The sequence below is a fragment of the Gymnodraco acuticeps genome, unplaced genomic scaffold (assembly GCF_902827175.1).
Source record: "Gymnodraco acuticeps unplaced genomic scaffold, fGymAcu1.1, whole genome shotgun sequence".
Taxonomy (NCBI): domain Eukaryota; kingdom Metazoa; phylum Chordata; class Actinopteri; order Perciformes; family Bathydraconidae; genus Gymnodraco; species Gymnodraco acuticeps.
In genome coordinates, this window is record NW_022990198.1 from 2,563,839 (window position 1) to 2,580,032 (window position 16,194).

The 16,194-nt window shown below is 43.9% G+C and overlaps 1 protein-coding gene across 2 annotated transcripts in view; it reads left to right on the forward strand.

The window, feature by feature from the left end:
- The window catches only part of etv4 (ETS variant transcription factor 4), a 36,567-nt gene that overhangs the window by 19,254 nt on the left and 1,119 nt on the right, over window positions 1-16,194 (forward strand). For both annotated transcript variants that reach the window (XM_034218124.1, XM_034218123.1), the window contains 7 exons: window positions 1,129-1,258; window positions 2,159-2,341; window positions 4,493-4,887; window positions 11,909-11,977; window positions 12,914-12,961; window positions 13,894-14,066; window positions 15,929-16,030. In XM_034218124.1, coding sequence (XP_034074015.1) covers window positions 1,129-1,258; window positions 2,159-2,341; window positions 4,493-4,887; window positions 11,909-11,977; window positions 12,914-12,961; window positions 13,894-14,066; window positions 15,929-16,030 — 1,100 coding nt within the window. The remainder of the gene's footprint in view (window positions 1-1,128; window positions 1,259-2,158; window positions 2,342-4,492; window positions 4,888-11,908; window positions 11,978-12,913; window positions 12,962-13,893; window positions 14,067-15,928; window positions 16,031-16,194) is intronic.

Genomic DNA, 16,194 nt, shown 5'->3' on the forward strand with positions numbered 1-16,194 from the left:
ACATTTTTTCTTCTCCTTATTTTTTGTGAATGAACGGCAGTATGTAATTACCTGGGTCGAGCTTTCAGTGTGGCCTGCTCCGTCAGCTCCACACCCTCTGCACACACACACACACACACACACACACACACACACACACATGCTCTAACATTTAAGCACACACATTCCAAAGCACGCACATAGAAACAGACAAGCCGAGATTACCCACACACTCACGTACGCACGCTCACACAGATGCACGTACATAAATACAGGCCTCCCCAGCTGGAAGTGCACAGCTGCTGCTGTTTACCCTGTCGGGACCAGAAAAACATCCTGTACAGTTCTCCGGGTGAAAACCTCCCCTCACATAATAAACACAAGCCCTCGGCACAGTTTGAAGCTCCACTTTGGGTGGTTTTCGTGGCCATCAAGGCAAAGGTCCCCTCCAGCAGACCAGATGATTGACAGCTCTGTGAGCCTTAGTTTGAATCCTTCAGCGGGGAAATGAAAATGCTAAAATCGTATTTAATATGTTGAACTTTCAGGGTATACGTGGCATTATCCAGTTATACCATCTTTACTCAAAGGCAGAATTTAAAGATCGTAAGTGATGGCTAACATCTGGATGCCCATAGGAAAGAATGCAGAGAACAGAATCTGTGTATATGCTGTTCTAACAGAGGTGTGACATTTTCTTTCATCAGTCCACAGACATCTCTCTGGCCCGTACAGTTGTTTAGCTTTAAGCTTGACTTTGACAGAGGAAGTTTTGGCTGCTGTTGTGTCTGGAAGAGTGAAGAAAAGTAGGCGAGGACACTTTGGGCTCCAAATGACTGCTGGAATGCAGTCGTGTGTGTGCCTGTGTGTTTTTGCGCGCCTGAACCCCTCAGTGTGTATTCAAAGTGTGTGCTTATAAATATGTGTCTGTCTGCTGCCCTGTGTTTTGCTGCTGACAGTCACTTAAGCATTTTGGCTGGCACGTAAAAGAGATTCCTGTGCAGACAGAAGTATTTGCTTTTGTATTAAAGCTTAACAACCGTAGTATCGAGGCAGGGCCGAATGAGAGACGATAATACAAAAGCCCGCTCTTTGTTTGTGTGTGTGTGCCAACCCTCATCACTGTTTTCTGTTGACTGCCTCTTGCAGCAGTGGCATTTCACAGCCCTCCCGTCACTATCAAGAAGGAGCCGCAGAGCCCGGGCTCCGACCCCAGCCAGTCCTGCAGCCACAAGCAGAGCTTCAGCTACCCCAGTGGAGAGCAGTGCCTTTATGCCAGGTACATAGAAGGCTACAATAAATGTTGCTTGTAGAATATTAAACATAAAACCTGTTCTGTGTTTCACGGGGCCAATGCACCCAAATCACAAAACAAAAATATATATTTTCGTACTAGGGATGCCTCATATGGATTGTTTTTTTTAGTCAATGCAGATAATTACCTGCTTATCATGGCCGATGCAATAAGATATTCAATAATTTCACAATGTTTTAAATAACCACAGTACCTTTTCAAATGGTATTAAGTATTTCAAAAGAAATTGCATTGCTAAAATGTTGTCTTGTCTTCCTCTAAAACTGTAAAGCCAATCATTTATCGGTTTTATAAGCACATCATAATAATAATAATAATATATGTTCCATTATGGGCTTATCAGTTATTAGTCTGGTATTTATTGTGCATCCCTATTTAATACTTGTGTATATCTAAAAACAATCGTATGTAGGGAATAAACAGAGCATTTATATTTTTCTTCACGTACCGTCTTTGTTTCAGTTGTTTCTTATCTATCTCTCAGTTTTGGTTTCTAGATAAGAGCAATAAAGAGGTCTGTCATTTCCTCCTCCTGTTTCATGTCTCTACCAGGCTTCCTTGAAACCTATTTATCAGCTCTTATTTGAAACATCTTTCAAAATGTTTAGGGCATTGAGATTATTATCTCTCTGGAAAGAGCAGAACAATTGAAACAATAATTACTTTATTTTACCATTCTGTCCAATGGCCCAGCACTGGTCAGCTGCCATGCATAAGTCAGCACAGCTAAAACACTTACCCCATGTTATTGACCACCAAAGAACTCCCATTAGCTCTGTCTGCTGTATTGACCCCTCCCCAGTATGAACCTGCTGTAACATGTACATATATGCGTGTACTCATGAGTGTGTTGATGTTTTTCAGTGCCTATGATCAGAAAAGGGCTGCAGGAGGAGCCAAGAGCTCCTGCCCAGGGACCCCCATGTCCCCTATGCAGCAGCATTACTCCCCGAAACCTGCCACGGCCGGACGGCCCGATGCTGGCTACATGAACCCTGCTGCCGCCTCCCAGCCACTGCCTAGCAACAGTTACCCCATCAACGCCAGGTGACACACCCCATAAGTCTCTGCACTATCTGTGATTGACACTTGGTCACGTGCAATATATTTTACAATTGATTATTGAAAGAAATCATTGCAAGGGGAAGGGTATTTTCTATGGATGATAGTTCAACCCTGGAGAAAAACCCAGTCAATTCAATTCAATAGCTTTATTAGCATGACCATAATTACATACAGTATTGCTGAAGCTCTGTATAGTTGTAACATCCATACACAAATACATTTTTAAAACAAACTGCTAAATTCTGAACAGAAGTCCATATGTACATGTTTTTTTTTGTCTACACGCAAACTGCTTTTTAGGTCACTGTAATCCAAGGTTTTGTAAAACTAGACTATAAACCCAAGTAAAGCCTTATGGTCATGCCCGGCGTCGTGGGAGGGCCAGGGAGGGCCAGGCCCTCCCATTTGACATTCTTGCCCTCCCCTAATAAACACGATTTTTATTATTTATAAAAAAAATTTAAATTTTTTTTTAATTTTTTTTATTATAAATAAACTGTGAACTTTTATGCTACGATGTATGTGATGTCAGATAGTAACTAAAACAAAAAAATCGCAGGCTACGTCAAATAAATTCATGTGTCTGTTGTGATTTGTGATTCGTCCACATTTAGACCAATCACAGCGTCACACTCTATTCTATTCTGGATTTGTTTATTGTTTATTGTGCATTCTGTAGACTCCCATTTCTGTTTGAATTACACAATGGACATCAGAAATTGGGAATAAGGATTTATTCAAACGAAATAGCGATGAAAGAGCTGCAGCCGATGCAGCTGCTGGCGACCCTGCACCTGCCGTTGCAGCAGCACACCTTAATGTCACAAGCTTGACCTCGGCAAACCCCGGGGCTGAGTTAGCGAGCCCAAGCCTTGATTCATCAAGGCGGCCGCCACCAACGCTGTCCCGCTCCGAGGCACAGCTCCTTGTGCCCTACCATCACCATCTGCGTTGCCACACCCTGTACCACACCCGCCAGCATCCTCCTGCTCCGTGCCGGTGCCTCCACTACAGACGCTACCTTGCAGCACATCAACGGGTATTGGGCCAGCAACCGCTCAAAGATCAACAGCCCCAGATGATCTTGGGGTTAATAAACCCAACCAGATGAAACTGGATCGTTATACAGGGAGATTGTTTTCAGGAAAGAAGCGCACTTTTGCCGCTGCATGGTACAACAACAGACCATGGCTTGAATATTCGTTAAAAGCAGACGCAGCCTTTTGTTTCCCCTGTAGACAGTTTAAAGTAAATACATCTTCATCTGATGCGGCTTTTACTGTCAAAGGTTTTTGCGACTGGAAACACGCATTACAGACTGATACAGGACTGCTAAGACATGCCGCATCAAAAGAACACATTTCATGTGAGAGTTTGTGGAGAGAGAGACAGATACGCGAGGAAACAAATAAGGAAATTAGTACTTTGGTGCAGATCAGCTGCACGGAACCGTTATTACGTGTCAGCTGTCGTTGATATTATAGCTTTGCTCTGTCAACCAACTCCCTCTCAGAGGTGACTCGATTCACTCCACAGCATGTCCGAGTCAGGCAGTGGGCTCTTCCTATCGCTGTTTGAGTATGCAGTACAAGTACAAAGATGCAGAGTTGGCCAAAATAATGGACAGCATTCCCCACACAGCAACGTACACCTCTCACGACATGCAAAATGCCACAATAGACCTAACAGCAGTTCATCGTCTCCGTCTCTACTATTTCTCTCCGAGTGCAGCGATGAGGAAGCTGCCATCCTTAACCAGTGTGCCTTGCTCGTGATTTACCAGTGTTTGTGCTGCCACGCACACAATGTTTCAAAAGTGGTTTCTATGTTGCCCTTTATTTGTGTATGTATTTGCGATAAGTGTGCGTCTTTGCGCAATGCTGTTGGCCTTGCTGTTTGATATATATATTGTGCCGCAGGCCCGCAGCACGTGACGGTGTTGTGTGCCCTCCCATGAAAATCATATGCCCTCCCTTTAGATTTGTTCTGGCGCCGGGTCTGCTTATGGTGAAGATCTTTAAAAAATTGTATATACAGCTGTTAAAACAAGTCTAGAATTCTGCATTGTTGCGTGTTGATATATAAAAGTGCATTTTTCTTTAATGGGCTCCTCTGCTGTGTCTGATTTCTCAGCTCCAGATATCAGGGCCCTTCAGGAGACCCCATGTGCCCCCAGTTCCCACCACAACCCAGCCAGGCCTTTCAGCGCATGCCATCTGCCCCGGCAGGACACAGTGGAGCCGGTGGAGGCGGGGGTGGAGGGCCAGGTGGAGGCGGAGGTGGAGGTTATCATCGGCAGCACTCGGACCCCTGCATGCCCTACCTGCAGCAGAGCTTTAAGCAGGAATACATGGACCCGTTGTATGAGAGGGCCGCTCACATGGCAGGGCCTGGGCACGGGGGCGGACCGGGACACGCACCCCACCCACATCACCAACAACATCCACACTCGCACCCCCACCCACACAGGTTCCCACCAGCCCACATGATGGTTAAGCAGGAGCCCACAGACTACACCTACGAACCTGGTTAGTGATATAAACTCACTACAGTTTAGTTTAAAATGATAATGCAATAGGAGTGCACTCATAAAGTAGGGGAAATGTTTCATTTTCTAATCAACAGAACTGCCTGTGAGAATGATGAGTATTTTCATGGATATTTTATAGAATCAATAATTAGTCGGAATGCAAAATTACCTTGTATTGTCCTCCTGCCAAATGGAAAGTGAATGTTCAAGTACTTCCAGCCTTAATAGATTGTCAATGTCTTTTTGGCAGGTGATTGATGCATATCTAGCATTTGGCAACTAATGCCCCGGCCACACGAGGACTACTGTTTAGTGTCATATAGACCGTTCGGCCACACGAGGACGACCGAATGCGGAAACGATAACGGGTCCCAAGGTGGATAGAACGGCATACGCAACGCTCTGGGGGGTCCAACGGCTCCGTGTGTACGCCCTATACGATCATTTTCTGATAATGATGAGACAATAGCCCCGCATCTCCCCACCTCTGCTGCTCACCCCCGCGTCAAAGTAAACTGCACACTGAATTCAGATTATTTATCTTTCTCTCGATATGGACATAAACGCGAGTGAAGTCTAATCTGACAGGACGGAGACACCTCTCAAACTACATAAACTAGTTATAAATATGTTTATTTTTACTATCGGCCGGGTCACTCATTACTGGATCAGCTGCTGCATGAAACAGACACTGACGCTGTCCGAAGAGAGGGAGGAAAAAGAGAGGCTCCGTGTATTTTATTATTATATTATATAGAGTCGTTATTCATTTGTTTTAAAGCTCAATAAATAACAAAGAAGACCTTTGACCGGCACTTTTATAATTTTGTCGGAAGATTTAAACTTTAATACACGTTGACTGGCGAAAAACTCTGCCCGGTTCCCTCGGCCCCCACCGCGGAGAATAAACAGAAGGGCAACCATGACAACCATGCTTCTTCGCTGCTTTTGTGGAGGAAGTTACAGCGCCACGTACAGGCTCCTGCATATGTACTGCAGCTTCTCCAGCGGTTGGAGCTAAACGGAGCTGTCTCGTGTGGACAGACACTAGAGAGGCTTCTCAATACTCAAATTTCCCCTCCTCGACTCCCCTCCTCGGTTCTCCTCCTCGAGACTTAGACCCGCCCACAGGAGATGCGAGCGGAGGACCGAGGAGAGAGGAGGGGAAGCAGCAGACGTTTAAAGAAATGAGAACTCCTCTCCTCTGAGCGGTCATTTTAAAGAGACGTCCGTTCATTATTACGTGGCAACAGCTGCATCAGCTGTCGAGTGTTTTGTCATAGCGCTGTATCTCTGTTAGATCAGCTGAACATTGTTCCCCCACATATTTACTTTGAATTAATTGAGAGTGCGGTATAATGAGACAATAACAGGCTACAGATGCGGACACACACACACAAATATATTTATATAAATATATACAATTTAAAGTATGAGAGCACTCTCATAATAACGTAACACAATCAGAGACTGGATATACCCCCCCCCCCCCCCCCCCCCCCCCCCTCTCTCTCTGGTCGCTGAAATGGGGAATTTAAATTACGGGCCAACAGTTGTATTTAAAAGTAGGCCTATTAAAAGTAAGCAGAGGACACCAAACCAACTGAGACCCGTCTGTCCGCCGCATTTACGCACTGTACAACACACACCTACACACTGTACCACACACACCTACAGCTCCAAAAGCCGTTGTGTATTTTATTATGTGAAGCAATGGTCTTAGAAAAATATCGACTCTTTGTTTGTATATATCTACTAAACTAAAGCAAATAAAGAGAGTAGGCCTGTTATACTGAGTGATATATATTATACACACTGCTCTGCTTTCTGCATGGACCGTACAGCTGTTCTCTCTGGAAACATCGCGACGCGATGAAAGCAGTTTCTAAAATAATATCCAGGGGATGCATGCATAGCTGTCATTGGCTGAGATAAGTCCGGCCGTGCGTCACGCCTCCACCGTTCCCGGAAATACATCCGTGGAGGAGCCGTGGAGGAACCATCAGTGTATCCTCGGTTATAGCTCCTCCAGAGAGCCTCCTCGACGCTCGATGCTCGGTCCTCGGTGTGCATTTAGAGAAATGAGACGTCCTTCAAAATGGCGCGCTGAAATTCATTTCCGGGTCACTACCGGAGGACCGAGGAGTCGAGGAGGGGAAATGTGAGTATTGAGAAGACTCTTGGGCTTGTTTGAGACGCGTTGCGGCTCGCCTCGAAAGTAGACGAGAGTAGCCGATCGCAGCCGGGGGAGGTCTCAAAAAGCTCACCTGAAGTCGGACAGCTCGGAGTCGGCTTCGTCTTCTTCTTCTTCTTCTCTCGGTTTTTTGGCGGATTGCAAACAACTTTAAGGTGCATACCGCCACCTCCGGAGTCGGCTTGACTCGGTTTGCATTTATAAAGAATGCACACGTGTTTAATCGTTAATGTCAGATATGTACTAAGTAAATAGGCTACATTTGTTCCTGCTCAAGATTAGATTCAACTTTATTGTTATTGCACATATTACAGGTACTGAGACAACGAAATGCAGTTTAGCTTCTAACCAGGAGTGCAAAAAGCAGTAAAGTGAAAAGTAATGTACACAATCTACAGAATAAAATATAGAATGAATTGAATGACGAATAAACTGTGAGGGGTATGAATACACTAGATATACACAGCAGCCTGAGAGCAGTATGAACAGTGTGTATGATGAATATGCTAAGATATATAAAGTATGAAAACGGTAAGCAATGCAAGTATAGTATAAAATATATGGATATTAATTTAATGATGATAAACATTGTAGAACAATGATGAAAAATGGGAATGGAAGTGGCGACGTAAAACTGACACAAAACAACAACAAACTTTTGCCCAGCCAATTGGAGAGTTTCATCACCAGCACGTGGAAAAAACCACCAATGAGCGCTCAGCTCGAGATACCAGCGAGTCGTTTCCCATCAAGCATTTTGCTTCCGCAGCCCGTGGAGAGGAACTGCGCCGCCTCGCCACGCCTCGCTCTCAAGGCTGCGGGCGTCTTTGTCCCGCGAGATTTCAACGTCTCATGTTGGCGAGCCTCCAGAGCAAGTCGGACAAAATGACTAACCATCATGCAACGCACGAGCAAGACGTTGATCGAAATTGCGCAGGTCTCGCTTGTCTCAAACAAGCCTACTATCCGGATGACTATTGCGTGTGGACGGAAGCTTTTTTGCGATTGCGTTTGCGTTAATCCTATGCGTTTAGCCGTTTTCGTCCTCGTGTGGCCGGGGCATAAAAGGTGCTTATTCTGTCCTCTGCTTCCATACAAGAAGGTGACTGGTTGAAGAATAAGAATCAAATCGTATCAGTCATAAACCTAAAGACGTTAGTTTAGAACAGAACCAGCAAATTCTCACGTTTTAGTTGCTTAACACAAGCACATTTTTGGCAGTTGTTATTGATTTAAATGTGCAGAACAGTTACTCATTAAGCCACAATTCATTATCTGTTGATCGATAAAAACCCATGTGATGAACTAAGGTTACTGAAGGTGTTGCTGAAAAGTCATCCTCCTGGCAAACAATGAGTTTTGAATTGTGTTGAAGAGAATCAAACAATACGGAATGATCAGTTTAGATCTCATTTGTGTTCATCAGATCATATTTAAGAGGTTATGTGTCAGTCAACAGAAACTTGACTCACAATTGAGATGATTTCTAAGGATTATTTGGCATTACAATGTGCTTTCCAAAAAAGGTTCCTTCTAAGACCAACCTTCCCCTGTGTGCAAAGCTAACTGAAGAACAAAATGTCCAAAAGGCAAACAAACTTCTTCACTGTATCTAGACTCCCACCCTGCCTCCAAAACTCCTCCTTTCAACTCTCTGACACTTTGCAAAGAAAAAAAAAGTATGTTTTTTCTGCTGCAGTTACACTCCTCCCTCCTTCCTTACCCTCTCCCTCCCTCCCTCCCCCCAGCGCTCTCTGTGAGAGGCAGAGGAATTTCATTGAGAAAATGGAGGGCACTGGAAAGACTAGAGTCCCCGGTGGAGTGCTCCAGGGTCTCAGGTTGCACCAGTGGCTTCCTTTTTCTGCAGGCAGATGAACTCATAATGGAAAAATGAGCGTGGCCGCAGTAACCCGAGCCTCTCACTGGCTGGGCTTTGGGAGCGGGTGAGGGGTAGGGGCGGGGGGTGGCCAGCCAGCGCGGACGCTTTAAAAACAGGCCCTGCCACTTGAGAGCACAGAAACCAGCTCCTCTGCTTGCCTCTCTGAATTTGAAACAACAAGAAGAGAGAAACAGAACTCTCAATTTACATTGCGTCCTCATTCACTTGTATTAAAGCTGCTATAGGACTTGGAGCAGAACAAGCTTTTGTTGAGAGTCCCACAGATGGCTACAAAGCATCAGCGCTGAAACCATCATACTATGGTCGAAAAGCAACCTAATGGCGCGTTTCCACTGCAGAGGGTAGCTCGTTTTAAGCGTGCCGAGCCGTGCGGGACCCGTATTTGGTTGCGTTTCCACTTGGCCTAGTTTTGGCCCGGGGCTACTTTTTCACCTTTCTCTGGCCCGACTAAATCGTGGTTATAGGGCCAGGAACAACCAGGCTGAGTCGGGCTGAGTATGCTAAACTAGAGAGAGAATAGCTGGCAAGGGGGCTACAACTACAACAAGATGAACATATTTGACCGTGATTTAATTGTAATACACGTTTCAAAATGATGCCGAAGTAACAACATACTGATATCGGTTAGTAAAAACCATGAATTAATGCTTTGACAAGTCTGCAGACAGACGGCAGGCGAAAAACCCTTTTTAAAATGCGTGCTTTCTAAATGGAGCTTGGCTAAGCTAACGCAGTATATGCTCCGACCGTCCACAATCACAACAACGGCCTATACAGACATAAATAAACCAGCGACTGTATTCGCCATGACACAGGCAGTCTGTGGTTTGTACTTGTTTAACTTTTGTCTAGTTTCTGAACAGATATGAGGAGCTGTGAGTTCTGAGTGCTAAGAGCTAACGGCTGTGTTGTTTTTCTGGGGCTCCCATTGAAGATGACGTCACGGCTCCGCCTACACTGCGTTACTATAGTAACTGCCCCAGTTCCTAAACTGTAATGGAAGCGCAGCATTAAAGTGAGCCGGGCCTAATAAGGCCTAACCAAACCGAGCGAGGCCGAGCGAGGCCTGCAGTGGAAACGCGCCATAATTCTTCCCACTCTGTGTTTTTACACTCACACCCTTTGATAGGGGGACCGGATAGCTCTGACAAGGAATAGCACGACCTTCAGAAAGAAAGATGAATAGAGTACAAAAGGATGTTTTTCTGTAGATAACTACTGGGAGGAGAAAGTTACATTTGGTGGGGTTTCCGTAGCAGTGTCTCTGATATGAGTTTAAGCCTCTGCAGAGGCCGATCAGACGCTCAGGATCAGAGTTTATCACCCATTCGTAGACAGTTATACAACACACCACACTTTGCGGGACATAATGTTGTCGAATGAATCCGTCTGGAACATGCCAAATAAACGTCCATCCTTTCTTAACGGTTACCTCTAGATCTCTCATTGTAAGGATAATGTGTATGTAAGTAGAATGCTTAAATAAAATGATGAATTTGTTAAAAGGGGTTAGTCATGGGATTCCAGGTAGTCTTTAAAAAGACCAATTAGAATGAACAGGAAATCTTAATCCTCCACCGTTAAAATGGAGTAATGTAAATCTAATTTGCAGACAGTAGAAAGTATGGCCTCTCTCGGGCAGTTAATTGGATGATATGTGTGTAAGAGCTTTTGAATGCGTGCATCCTCCAAACGACACATTAATACGGTTCATTGAGACAAATTGCCATATTGGTTTTAATGATTATTGTTTATTTTCTGCTGATTTGTTGTGTCATTTATACGTTGATGAAACTGTAAACGCATGGGTATATAATGGAGAAACAGCACTGGAGCATACAAAAGAAGTGTATTGACGTAGATGACGGGTTAAAATAACAACATTCTTTTTTCTTTTTTTTATGGGAACAATGAAAGCAAAAGGCCACAAGTTCACAGTCCTATTTTAAAAGCAGGCTTGTGAATGAGACCAGTTTAGTTTCACAGACAAATTGGCATTCCATGGCTTAATCACTGCTATTGTGTCGAATGAAAGACACAAAATGATAATGCCACTCAGTGCACTATTAACCCCGCCGCTCTCACACCCAATCCACGGATCACTCCCTGGTGGAGCCCTGGCAGACATATTATTTACAGTATGATGGAGTGCTGCTTCCCCAGAATGGAGGGTTTGATTTTCCCCAGTGGCATCTTATCACGGTCACAGCGCTGCAGCTGCATTCCCCAGGAGTGAGTCACGGCCGGAGCCAGAGGCAAAGCTGCACCTTTTCACTCTTTATGCCCGTCTCGTTTAAACAGTTGACAGACCGCATAAAAACAGACAAACGCATATAATAATAAGTGTTGCACCTTTATTTTTTAAAGCCAAATAGACAGACGAACAAGGTTAGCAGAGCAGTCACAATAGGAAGCACTAAGCTTGTCTTTATAGCATAAATATGTGTTCCGACTTGCACTGAGTTTTGCTTTAAGGAGGAATGTAACATCTATTTTGGTGTCAGTCAATAGTACCCAGATAAAGTGCAGACACTGTATACTGTAGCACCTTTCTGTCTGTTGAAGGTGCTTGCTCATGGCCTAAAAATACCAGCAGACAAGAGAAGTGATATGATAAATGCAGCGTTCGTCCTTGCAATGCTCGGAGTGATCACACACAATATCCATATAATACGCATACTTTGTCATGCTATTGCTAGCTTAGCAAGGGGGTTTTCATTTACTCAAAAAAGATTAGCCTAATGTGGTTATTCTTCAACATTGTATCACATTTCCACTCTAACAATTGAATTGAAGATCGATACAATCTAATCTAATTTATTGTTTCTGGGATCATTTAGACAGAGGTTATTCAGAGAATGTAAACATGGACAGTTATCCAATAGTTGATGAGATAAACTCAAGCTTTTTATGTTTCTGTTACAGATGTGCCTGGATGTCCCTCTATGTACCACCACACTGAGGGCTACCCCACCCCCCAGCACAGCAATGAAGGTAATCTACGTAAAATAAAGTTTCATACAGTTTATTTTTCTCCACCAGAAATTGAATTATAGTTGTTTTTCGGTAAAGGTAATCTAAATGACATCAATATTTACCAGCCTCCTCATGGACTCTGGTGTTAGCGGTGTGTGTCTTTGGACAGACTTTGTCGACACGTTACAACAGTGCAACCATATTTTACCTATGTGTATTTGACATGAAGCCCCAGTTTTAAGATGGATGTGGTCTAAACAAGGGGGCGGGATCGAGAGGGGAAAAGGGGCTATTGCCCTGTTTTGGCTTCACATATGGTGTAATCCCATCATCAAATGGTCTCTAGTTCAATTGCGTGTATCCAATCTCCTCTCCAATACGTTATCTACATTGAGCCTGTGTTGGTTAGAGCTCTGCGGTCATTGGCTAACCAGTGTAGAGAGTCGGTGTTTCCATTGGCTAACCAGCGGTGTTTCTGTGTTTACATTGGCAGAGGCCCTCGCCTCACCCCTGCCTCATGATCCCTGAATAAACATAACGGCTGGAAAAAGCAACATTTTCCCCCAGAAAAAATAATATATTCCTTCATTCTCATTGTTTGTAGCACCATTTTGGGAACTTTTAATTGTTGTTCACCTATTGCTTTCAGCATGTTAAAGATTTAAACTGAATTCTAAAAGCCCAAAGATATAACAATAAGTTCACTGGCCATGGAAATGTGAGGAAAGATCCTAGTTTCTTCAAAGATTCCAGTAAGAAATCCTCTCCCTGTTACTGAACTGCTCATTTCTACTTTTGTGAGTACACACTTGTTGGCTATTCATGCGTGAATGAAGTCTTGTATTTTGTTGGGATGTTATTCAAAGATTGGCACGTATCCAAAATGAACAACCCAGTTGCGCTTAGATCAAGGCCTCCAGAAACTCTTAACACAACTCTCTCTTTGTCTCCCAGGCTATCTGTTTGAGAACGACTCCCGCGTGGTTCCAGAGAAGTTTGAAGGTGAGCCTGCTGCATCCATAACTCATTGTTTCATTTGCACGCTGCAGTCCACTCTGCGAGGTGTTGGTTTGATGATTTCAGCTGAGAAACTCTATATACCTGACTATCATCTCATATCGACGTCAGGGATCCTTGTGGAAGAGTTAAAGGTTCTCTGTGTAGTCAGCAACTTATTTAGTGTTTTTGGTTCCTCTGCACACACGGTGTATCACTCCTTTGTCACGCCCAGGAGAGAGACAAGCAGTTTCCCATGGTGTTGTTGGTGATTGACGCTAAAGGAGATTGAGTGGAGAGCCTGAGGGTGTCCGCACTGGTTGAACCAGTGAAGTGTGCAACTTTTCTGAGAGCAGTAACTTAGCTGAGCTTCTCAAGTTGCCGTACTTGTGTAAAACAGATCAAGTAACTGGTAAACAACAGAGAACTAATCAGTGTCCATTTACCTACGTAAAGCTTCACCCAGTGTTGTTGATCATTTGTTCTCATCTTATCACGGGTAGTATGCATCATCTTCTTGCTTTTAAATATCTGTGTGCTTTGTGTTCAGTGTTTTCTCCCGGTGAGTCACAGCCAAGCACACTGCTGCCCTTGTAGTGCTCAATTTGATAAGCTGTAAGCGTTTGATTCAACTTATGTCTGTATGCAAACATGAAACATCAAGATAAGATGACTTAATGATGTACTAGAATTCAAAGACCTCACAGTTAAAAGTAGCTGTTCAAAATGTCCTTGTTTGTACATGTAATATAAGAACCACTCAAACCCTCATTTAATGATTGAATCGTAACGGCCGGATGCAGGGTAAAGTGCAGAACATGTATCAAATTAACTTTGCTGAAGCTACAAACATGTTTAGGTTGCATCAAAAGATTTCAGCCCATTTTAACATGTGTGATCATCGCCCATAATCCTCATCTCCTTTCTCTTTGCTCCAGCTGAGGTGAAGCAGGAGGGCGGCAGTGTTTTTCGTGAGGGCGCACCCTACCAGCGCCGAGGCTCCTTGCAGCTCTGGCAGTTCCTGGTGGCCCTGCTGGACGACCCGAGCAACGCCAACTTCATCGCCTGGACCGGCCGCGGCATGGAGTTCAAACTCATTGAGCCCGAAGAGGTACGTCCAAACCGTTTCTTTAAACTATAAGATGTTTGTTTGTTCCGTAAGGGTTTTCCCTCTCCTGTAGTGTGTTATATAGGTTTGTGTGCATGTAAATGCTCTGCAAAGGTTTAAATCCCAAAGTTCCCTCCAGATGACTCGACACCTTTGTTAACTTCCATAACATAGTGACTTCACTATGTAACATAGTCTTGGGCTACACTCACGCTGCTATTGGCTAGCGCTCCAACACATTCTACGTAATAGGCTAAGGGGCGGGACATCTCTAAGCGGTTGACAAATCACAACAGAGCCGACCAGCAAACCAATCAGAGCAGACTCTGGTTTCAGACAGAGGGTGAAAAGAGAGACTAATAAAACAACATTAAAGAATGTAAACATGTCACAGTAGAGGCACACAATATATTAACCTAAACACGAAAATGAGCATAACAGGGCCCACTTAAATGTACAAGTTGTATTTGTAGCAAGCATCTAGCAGGCATTAGTAGTAGCCCACAGTATTTGAAGCACTAAGGTCAAGGTTTCAAAGATGCTTGGCACGTATCAATTCAAAAATGAAAGGTATGTTTATTTCAAGATTGGATGATATTGGTGCACAGTATCATCCAACAGTATAAGGGCATCTCTAGGTTATATACCCACAAACCCTTTCTATTATAACTCTAATAATGATATCACCTCAATTGTTTGAATTCACAATTTTTAAACGCATCTGCACTATTTGTAGTCCTTCTTACGGGACGGCCTTTTGCACAGATAGAGGAGAAGTGTTATCACAACGTTAACATAAATCTGATACGGACAGCACAGGAGTTATTCTCGGAATGAATTTATGTTAGCAGGGTTTTAAGGCGCTACCTAGATTAGAGCGATTTAGAAGTGAGATTTGTCTGCTTTCCTCATGCTTTCACTCTCTGATCCATCTTCCATTAGTCCCTCATTCATTATTCAACACATGAAACGCTGCGTTGATAAATGTAGGATGCGCTCTATCACAGAATCATCCAACACCCCCGTTCTCTCTCACCTCCTCACATTTCTTACGTCGAGCCATTTCTTTTGGCAATGTTTAAGTCTACAATTTGATTGGACGTTTAAGCCGGCATCCATTTAGGTGGGACATAATACGGAGAGGTCTATAGTGTGTTTTCCATTATCTTTTTACTGTACATTAAAAATGAATGGGGTTGGAGTTTTACAAGAGCAATTAGGGCTGAGAGCACACTCAGAGATCAAACAGGGCTGCAGGCTGGATGGCCACTGTGGGATACAACCTGAGTCATGAATCCCCCCCCCTCCCCCAGCTTTACACTTTACTCCACTATCTTAGATGTTTGTCAACATTATGATCATACACTGTTGTGAAATGATGTGATTTACTGCCCCTTGCCTGTGTGGGGTTGTCAGACACTAATTTCTGATCAGAATGTAGTGGTCCCTCGTCAGCTGAGAGTTCAGTTTTGGGCTGCGAGTGTATTTCATGGCCTGACAACCAGACCTGACTCTTATTTCACTGCAAACACTGTGGGACTCTGGTTGCATTCAAGTGGTAATGGGTTACATAAAAAGGAAGTGAATCCACATGTGGGGACTCGCCCTGCTCTTGGCATGTTGATGTTGTTGAGTTAAAGAGGGCACTAGCTTATCACCGAGGACCCCTAGTGGTTTAAGCATAAAATACAGTATCTAGGTAATAGGAAATGCAAGGGGGAAAATACTAAAACAAACGCTCCTTTTCTTTAAAGGTGTCATTTGAGCAATGCTTTATTCTGAAGTCTGTCAAAAGCATACAAACATCACAACGCTGAACTTAGCCAGAAGTTTAACCACATCCATTTCCTCCTTCCTTTCCTCAGGTTGCCCGGCTGTGGGGCATGCAGAAGAACCGTCCAGCCATGAACTACGACAAGCTCAGTCGCTCTCTGCGCTATTACTACGAGAAAGGAATCATGCAGAAGGTACAAACAGAACCATTTCCCGTCTTTTAATTTAAATAAATACAGATTTTTAGATGATAAAGCAGCATTGCTGAGGTGTATCCTCCTTATGTGTTCATAGTCCATAGTCCACCTTTATCAATTTATGGTACCACTTTCTTTCTCTTCCTAACATACCCTTTATA